The sequence below is a fragment of the Calliopsis andreniformis genome, chromosome 1, assembly GCF_051401765.1.
Source record: "Calliopsis andreniformis isolate RMS-2024a chromosome 1, iyCalAndr_principal, whole genome shotgun sequence".
In the NCBI taxonomy this organism is placed as follows: domain Eukaryota; kingdom Metazoa; phylum Arthropoda; class Insecta; order Hymenoptera; family Andrenidae; genus Calliopsis; species Calliopsis andreniformis.
Genome location: NC_135062.1, coordinates 9,455,204 through 9,464,812, shown reverse-complemented (window position 1 = coordinate 9,464,812; position 9,609 = coordinate 9,455,204). Strand labels below are relative to the sequence as shown.

The 9,609-nt window shown below is 32.6% G+C and overlaps 1 protein-coding gene across 2 annotated transcripts; it reads left to right on the top strand.

The window, feature by feature from the left end:
- Positions 1-7,205: 7,205 nt before the first annotated feature.
- On the top strand, positions 7,206-9,387 carry Baf (barrier to autointegration factor). Of its 2 annotated transcripts, none has more exons than XM_076393357.1 (3): positions 7,206-7,337; positions 8,437-8,569; positions 9,129-9,387. In XM_076393357.1, the coding sequence occupies exons 2-3, from the start codon at positions 8,444-8,446 to the stop codon at positions 9,273-9,275; spliced, it is 273 nt and encodes a 90-aa protein (XP_076249472.1). In that variant the 5' UTR covers positions 7,206-7,337; positions 8,437-8,443; the 3' UTR covers positions 9,276-9,387. The 2 variants fall into 2 exon arrangements, with proteins under 2 accessions (XP_076249472.1, XP_076249463.1); XM_076393348.1 differs by lacking the exon at positions 7,206-7,337 and adding an exon at positions 8,026-8,247.
- Positions 9,388-9,609: the final 222 nt, after the last annotated feature.

The window sequence follows — 9,609 nt, the reverse complement described above, 5'->3', positions numbered from 1 at the left end:
CTTAAGAGGATATCGTATAGTCTCTTTTATAGTCATTAACGTGCCCATTGTTGATCCACGTCTTTTTTGCCTGAAACAATGTGTAAGAAAATTCGTATTATGATTGAATGAAACACCTAATCTTAATAATTTCATAGAGCTGATAGTTTTAATTTCTTACAAAAATATTTCTATCATTAATATAATTATTAGCTTTAAATAAACTGACATAAAAATCTCCGATGACTGTAACAAATGCCAAAGGGGAAAAGCTATACGCTTATGGCTTAATTTCTCATAATCGCTATAACCTTTCCCCCTTGGAATATGTCATGATTTCCAATGTTACTTTCAAGCAGATGAAGCATATGTCCAAATAAGGTTCGTTACGTACATATATATCCATTATGTTTTCCTATAAATAAAAAGATACTACAATAGAAAAGAAACTCAAAGTTAATGTACCTAAAAGTTTAAAATATTCATTCCTTATACAAACAGTGGAATAAAGTAACAAAGAATACATAATATACAAGTATATGCATAGAATTGATTAATTTACATCTTCCATTATTTGTACTTCCTTATAAGTCTATTATAGTAAACAAGAATCTTAATGATGTACAATAAAAAATATCATTAAATACACCAAGGTTTATTACTATCATATGCAATTCATTAACATTTCCAATTACATAAAGCTTTTAGAACTATGTAATTATGGTTTGTAACTATATATATACACTATTTACCTTGTAAAACTAATGTGACTGGAAGAATCTATATGTTATTCAGAAACATAGAATCTCTTTTAGTCACAGATATTTTAATCATAAATTTCAAATCTATCATCTGAATTTCAAGACATATTTTTGAATGATAATGTCTCTCAATCAACATAGATTCAATGCTCTTAAATTTAATATAAGTAATAATGAAAAACTACTAGAAGCCTTAAAACTTGTTATTATGTACACATGTATAAGTGTATTATACTATGTATGTGTAGAAAGTAAATTTATCAATGAAATAATATACATAATATGTACAGTTTAATTACTTTTCCTACTTTTCCAAATAGAAAGTACAAAGAATTGCAAACTTCATTTTAATCTAATAATGGCTGCATTAACACTTTTCTGAAAAATATCTCTATCTGTGTTACACAAAATTTTTACTTTTCTTCATAATTTTATTTTGATTATGATGTTTAAAGACTAAAGACCTTCATAAGTATCAAATAAATTTATATACTAATTTCATGCTTAATGAAAATTTGTAGTCAACATAACCTAACATTCATGAAAAAAGGATATTTAACGCAATCTAAATACCATAAAATACAACTGCATTCCATATTTGATAAAAAACAATGTTTGTACACTACTACTTCCACTCACAAAGTTTTACAAAGAAGATACAGAAAAATTATCATAAAGGCACATTAGAGGCAAAATAATCACGATCGAGTAGTACACAGTTGTAACTTCCTCAATATATCGACAATACATTGCAAAACTGCTGCTACATTCGACAAAAGTAATCTCTACAGTTTTCACCGAAACCCTGAATTATTTCCAAGAAGGCAACGATTCTCGCTGCTCGATTCGTTCGAAAAAAGTACCGGAAATTGAAGCTATTAAACGAGCCTTTAAAACAAGTAAAAATTCTCAACGGCAACAATATGGTATTACTGCACGTCAGCCAGAATTGAGGGTTCGATGTCCAAAAATCACCGAACATCCATACCACCCGAAACACAAACATAAAACCATAGGAGGAAATATAATGGGTTATAAAAAAAAAAAAAGAAGTAGCACCTTACAAACCTGAAGCACTGACAGCGGCACTAAAACGTACGACTGAATATTCTCGTTCTCATTCGAAAACGTACCGAAACGTGCGCATATTAAGTATATGTTACAAAGGGTGAACAGAAAAGAAACTTGGCAAAGAGGACGGGTGTATAGAAAGTTCTCACACTTCGACTACCCGGGACCGATTAATATTTCATCCACGGCGATTATTTCCCATTCGAATCCGGCGTAGGGCCGGGAGCGATGCATAAAAGTCGAAAATACGGTCGCGATATTACGCTATTGGGAGGCGAATCGAGGCGACTATGCGAAAAAAAAGCACGGATCGTCGCGGAAAGTACGCCATTATCGTGGAGAGATTTCCGTTTGGGCTTCCGAGAGAGAGAGAACCTCGAAGCGGCCACCGCGACGCTCGATATTCCAGCCACCAAAGCGTCACTTCACTTTTACCACGATTCACTCGTTCCTCGTGTGCCTCGTCGTGTACGCGATCGCGACGCCTGTAGAACGCCGCTGCTCGCCGAAAGTGGCCACGGTGTTAACGTTTTATCGAAAAACCACCCTCGTTCGCGCGCGCGTTCACACGATTTTCACCGACGGTGGCTGCGGCTGCGGCTGCGGCGGCACGGACCGTCGAGGTGCAAGCGTGTCCATAGGTCCGAATCATTCTACACATCTCTCTGTCCCCTTACCCCTCCCCCTACCCTCCCCCATCGTCGTGTCCCCCCTCCCCACGCGTCGATCCTCCCCCTCCCCGTCGCCCGACGACAGTTCACAAACGAAGGACTACTCTTCTCTCTTACCCTACCCTATCCTATCCTGTCCTGTCCAACGCGCGACGGAGGCCGCCACACGTACGTTCACGCGCACCAGGTTACGCGCCGTACATCTGTAGAAACACACAAACACAGGACCGCAGGGTTACCTTTCGCATCGCGCGCACACACTCACCCGCTGCACCACCTGGTGGCGCGCGCATCTCTCTTTGCCCGCTTATAAAACTTCCCGTGCACATGCACACACGTGTACGGGACGTGTACACACGAAGGAGGCAATAAGACGTTCCCCAGTTTGCGTTCGAGTTGATTAAATCTTTGTTTCGTTAGGTTGGCGCGTATGAAATCGCTTTTTTCGACCGTTCCCCCGAAGTTTTCGGTGTTACCGTGCCGCGAGCACGCATTGCGATCTCGAACGTTGTTTCGAGAACCGAGGGTTCGATTTGGAGATGAGATCGTGAATTTGGGGAACTGTTTTCAGCGGATGAGGAATGATTATTGAACGATATTGAGGAGAAGACAAGCTGATTTGCACGCGTAGTTGTTAATGTTTAGCTGGAACTTGGAACTTTTTTTCAGGTCATCCAGTGAGGATTCGGTTTTACTTCGATCGAAATTTTTCGATGGATTTTTCAACTTTTTTTTTTTTTTTTTTTTTAGACAGAACTGGAATTTTTTGTTACAGTTGCCTGTGTTAGAAGTGGCGGAAAATGATGCTAAGTGAATTTCAGTGTTTTTAATGAGTCAATTTCTTGTGCTTTTTTAAGAAACTTAATACCGACAGTTTTCCTATTTTTCGATAATTCTTTTAAAATGCTTATACGTGAACTTTTATATACAATCCTCATCGATGCTAATTACATTTTTTTAGTAAATTTTTATATTGACGATTGTTTGTTTGATATTTTTACTTGAATATATAATTATATGGATGTTATGTCGAATTTTAAGTGTCTCGTTTATTCACTCTAATTAAATCGAAAAAAAAAAAAGATATTTTACGACTTCCGTAGAAAAGTGCACCTAAAAGTAGTCATACATTAAATAATTAGGGACAAGATATATTATTATATTGGAACAGAAATCAAGTTGAACACAAGCGGACATCATTAATTATAAATTTCAAAACATCATTTTTGAAAAATATGTATTTTTAAATACACCTTTTCCTCGTATGTTAATCCAGAAAAGTGAAAAACAAGTAGAAATTTTTACTTAAAAACAACAATAAGAAAACGAAAACAGAGCTCACATGGAATTTTTTAAATCTGTATTCTTCGTTGTGTACCCAATCTCAAGTTGAATCATGGCTGCCAACATTTTCAACAAACATTTACAGGTGCATTTTATTGATTTTGACCTGCTAAATCTTAATATCGAACTACCGTAAACGCGACTACGATGTTTTTACGAATCGAAAAAATGAGTTCGATGGGTCATTTTCACTGGGATGCCTTAGTAAAGAAAACTTACGCATGGATAGAAATTTTTGAATGAAATATTGTAGACCTTTTGTTGAACTGTTTCATGCACAGTACATATGTAAATCGAAGGTGTTGGGGGGGATTTTTCTTAAAGAATTTAAACAAAGAGAAATGGGAACAATAAAAATGCTGAATTCAACGGATGAAGGTTCGCGTTACCGCGAACTAGTCTTCGATGTTGAAATACGGAACTGCATAGGAATATATTGTAAAGTTGGACATGTATTTTAAGAGTGACAAATATAGAAAGGTATGTTTTTCTGAATAAATAATCAACTGTTTGTGAAGTTAGAAGAAAATATACATTAAACTAATAAAATTTACAAAAAGACTAGAATCATTTAACGAATGTTATGTATCTTAATCCCCGTATTACGTTCGAAAAAGTTGTTCGTCATTTACGATAAATGTTTTTGTCCACACCATTTGAAATAATTTATAGTTACTTATTTGACGAATTCTTTGAATAGATTCTTGGATTGTGAAATTCAGTTAATAAAATTTTTGCTACAAACAAGAGTGTACAGTCTATAAAGTATTTTACTAAAAGTTATAATTTTATTATCTACGTAAAAACATTCTAAATTAAATTGACCTTATGCACATCTGTCGTAAAAACTATTTGAATAAAATCTGAAATAATCGACACGTATGAAAATATAACGTACTTAGAATAACGATAATTATCATTTCCAGTACTAACAATAAATGAAAATTAATGCATGAAAGCTTTCACATTCAAAGTTTGGTAAATGAGCGAAAATTCTGTTTCTACTTCGATCGTGATTACAGAATGGAAGCATAGAACGTAAATGCTTGGAAATAATAAGAAAATCAGACTCGGGATTCCTCAAAATTCTGTTATAGTAATTAAATAAACTCCCAATTTTCGGGATTCGTTTACATATATTATAGATCATGCTTGACAAAAATATTTCAAACAAAAGGAAATATTGCTTAAATATTGTATAACATGACGTTACTCATTAATTTATCTTGGTTAAAATTAAGCACAGTAAAAAGTTTCATTCTCAATGAGGCGTCTTTTGATCAAACGAGAAAACAATTTGGTACCGAAGCAAAGCGAGCTGCTTATAGAACACGTTGAAATTTATTACGTACGTTTTGCAAATGAGTACTTCGATAACGTATTAGAATTTTATGTTACCCTAGTTGCAATTATACCTACTGTAATCGAGTCTAAAATTTCACGTTTAATTCACTTACGATTTTAAATCACTTTCTTGACGTTTATTACAGAAATAAACATGGAAACATTTCGTTAAATAATATTAGAAGTAGGTATTGTTCTATGATTAACGTAGTACGCGTGAATTTAAATAGAATTTCGCTTATAAACAGTGGCATCATATTTTTACTTGTACTCTGAGAAAATTAAATATTGAGTTCTGTATGTTCATGCTCGAAACGAGACATTTACGATTTCTTAGACTAAGGGTTAAAAGCAATCGTAAAATATACACATGCATATTTATATACTCGTGAAAAAATAAATGCATGCATCTCTGAAACGTCACGGTGAAAAATACACGTATTTCTTAAAGTAATCGGACGAGAATGATAAAATTGAAAGAAATTGGGAAAAGGAGATTGGACTCGCAACCTCCCAAGAGTTACACTCCTAGCACATGAAGTATTCGGTATCCGTGGTAAAAACACACAGCGCAATTGGCGGTAGTAAGGCGGAGTCCGAATTATACCACAAAGAGAACCAATCAGATTTTACCTTATAAAGTAGGATACCAGGGCAGGATATTCGATTAACCAATCCTGTCCTCTAGGTATCAGCTCAAACGTGTGTACGTGTGCATGGACATCTTCAATGAAACAGACCCGTACATTTCACATTGTATTCAATTTTTTCTTTATCTGCACGTAAATAATATAAGATTGGAAGAAGTTCAACTATGCGCGATAAAATTGTAACAAACGAACTAAGTTACGTAATCCATCAATTAATATTGAATCGAGATTGTTTCTATCGAAAAAAGAAACATTTTCAAAAACTTCTAATTCTAAATATTAACCGATTTCAATCAGATTTTCGTGTAATTCAAAATTGTTTAAAAATATATGAATTAACAGGCTCCTTGAACATCGAACTGACTAATACTTTTGACTATTCTTGAAAGTGAAAATTTTGTTATTTTTCGATTATTTCACGTTATATTTCTGATCATTCGAAAACGTGTAAATGGGTTATATTTTTTAAAAAGTAACTATTAAAAATTCATAAGAAATAGATTAATGCTTACCTTGCCTACAATATCAGTGTGAAATGAATTAAAATTTGTAAATATATTAAGATCGCTATTCATGTTTAATGTAACATCTTAACTTCTACTCTTAAATTCTAATAAATATGATAAAAATGACTAAAAGTAAGATACGTGATACAGCACATGCAACATGGCTCAATAAATTTACACAACTGTACAGAGAGAAATGATACACGTGAAATTTGTAATGTTTCATAATCAAATCTTTTACTCGTATATTAATGCTTCACATTGTTGAGTGCATTTTTTACAATATCAAAATGAAAAAGAAACAAAAATCAATCGAATCACGCAAAGTATACCCTGATCGATGAAAATTCGTGCACGTAATCGAAAAAAGAAATTCATGTACATCATTGCATTTCCTTAAATATACAAAAAAGCAGAAACGAGGGTAAAGAATCTGTACTTCATTCTATCGTGGAAAGAAGCGAAACGTTATTTTTAATAAACAGAATCAAAGCGTAAAACATTACAAAGAATTAGAGAAAAGTCCCGTTTTGACTGTCGAAATAACATCCACACGTATAATACAGCACCGTGGGATTCGATTCTAGATGGAAGTGTCAAAATTAAAGCTTCAATATTGCTAAATTAAAGAACGTGTATCCGATCCGCGGAAAACGCTTGCGACAGAAATCTATGATTGAAAATGAGCTTTTAGGAATGATGAAATCGAGACTCACTGTAGCGTACACGTTAATCCCATTTTCCTGGATGTTCCATGTAAATCTACTGCACAAATGTTCGCTTAATCGTTATCTTGGTGTCCATTTTGTTTGGTTAATTACTGAAGAGGCGTCAGTGCTGCCGTGGATTACGTTGACACAACATGACGGCTCTTCCGCGATTGGATACACAGTATATGTCAAAAATTCGACTTCCCTCAAATAATCCCGAAAAAACAGTCACAACCAGATCGAACTTTCAGGAGGTCGTCGTACGCGGGGTTAAAGAAATTTTCAAAACACCGTGACGACAGTACGCGTTTCTATTTATGTTTCGCATATTGACCGCTTCATTCTTTCCGACAATAACCCAATTCCGTAGACCGAATAGTCAAGAAACGAAATGCTTTCTGCTTACAAATGCACCGATGGTGTCGACACTTTACGGCGCGTCTTACCGAAAAATTTGCAAGTCAATAGCATGTCATAACTTTCGTTCTATATATTTCGCTGATATCTTTTTACAGGGGAATCGTGTATATACAATTTGATATGACGATGGAAATAAAAATCCTAACGATTCCTAAAAGTCTGAAATGTTTCCTACTGACATTTATTCAGAAAACTTATAAATTTTAATAATATTCTTCGTATATACTTGAATTATAAGAATTTACATTTGTTATATTACTTTTATTTCTCTATTGTATTTAGAAAATAATACTTCATGGAAGATTCAGGATCATTCGAGATTTATGTAGACGAATAAGAAAGACTTTCATCAAAATTTGTATATGTATTTTACTATATTTTGGAGAATTTTCTTATTCGGTTTTTTATTTTATATGTTATTATAGTTTAGTTATAACATGGTATAATAAAATATGTTGATGGTAAGAAACTGTTAAGTTCCATAGAAATGAGCCATTTCTCGAACAAACGCGAATGCACTAAAACTTTCCTGACTATAAGGTTCATGTTTCATGAACCTCTGTTGTATGTAATTAAGATAGTATTGTGTTTGAGAAACCTTTTTTTAAAACATACATATTCTCTCAATGAGTATATGCAGTATAATTTTAAAGTAGGCAATTTAATAATTGTAGACTTTAAGTTCATGTTAATCAACAAGATTCTACGATACCAGTGAGAGAAATACTTATACATAGTTAGTGGCCGATACCAATTTGAACTTTTCTGCATAAACACGATCAACAGAAAAAGTATGTTTTTGTAAATATATATTATTCTGTTATATCTGTATATCTTTAGTGCAATTTTTCTGTTCAGATTTTTTATTATTAACTGCATTGAAAAGTGTATGAAGCGTAAAATTTTCACAAAAATATTAAATTTTGTTTATTTTAGGTTATTTAATATTTTTCTTAATGAATAATCATTTCAAATTACAGTTAAAAGATGTCTACCACATCGCAAAAACATAAGAACTTCATTGCAGAACCAATGGGTGATAAACCTGTTACAGATCTAGCTGGTGTAGGAGAAGTCCTCGGTCGTAGATTAGAAGCTCAAGGTTTTGATAAGGTATTATTATTTATAGTGTTAGTACTGTTTTTTGAATAGGTTTTCTTAAGTAAAATAAAAATGAGATTAAAGTTCTTCGAGAACAATATAATATATTTAAGTAGAAGTAATGATAAATATTCATATTTAACCTTGGAACAGCATAATGTTTCTTTTCACATCCTCAGTAAAATATTTATTTCTGTTATTGTACTGTAAAATAATTGCAAATAAATCTGTTCTATAATTCTTTTTAATATTTGAATTTTATAATCTTAAACTATACACTTGAAAATATTTCTATGGATTCTTACAGAATTGTTTGTATATTTAGAATGTGTGAAAATCATATCAAACCTGTGAGATTCAGTGTGCTGTGTGCCAGTCTGAAAAAACAATGTGCCATTTCAGGGTTAATTATTCAGAAGTGAAAACAATATTGGATTTTAATTTTAGTTACTTTTAGTCTTAAATCTTAGACAAGAATTAGAGAAATTCTATATACAAATTTAAATATGAAACTTATTTGGCTTATGTATTCTGTATTAATCTAATGTTTACATTTATTCAAAATACACAGGCATATGTAGTACTTGGGCAATACTTGCTCTTGAAGAAGGATAAAGAGCTGTTTCAAGAATGGATGAAGGATGCATGTTCTGCAAATGCAAAGCAATCTAGTGATTGTTACAAGTGCCTCTCTGATTGGTGTGAAGAATTTTTGTAAAATAGCTATAAAGGGTTAAAGCCAATATTGAAGAATATTGAACTGTTAATACAACAGAATATCTTTTATAATATTTTAATGCAAAATATAAAAACTATTTTACTTTAGCGAATTCATTTTAAATACCATTATTGTAACAGAATTAGGATAAATATACATAAGGGTAATTTGATAATTTGACATAAATGTAATAAAGTTTATAAATTGATAATTTATTTCAATGTGTTTAAGTGTAGAAATTAGAGTATGTGCCATTTTAAGTATGTTAATAATTATTAAAAACTGTATCGTATTTATTTTCTGCATATCTTCAAAAGGAGCACATTCTTTACAT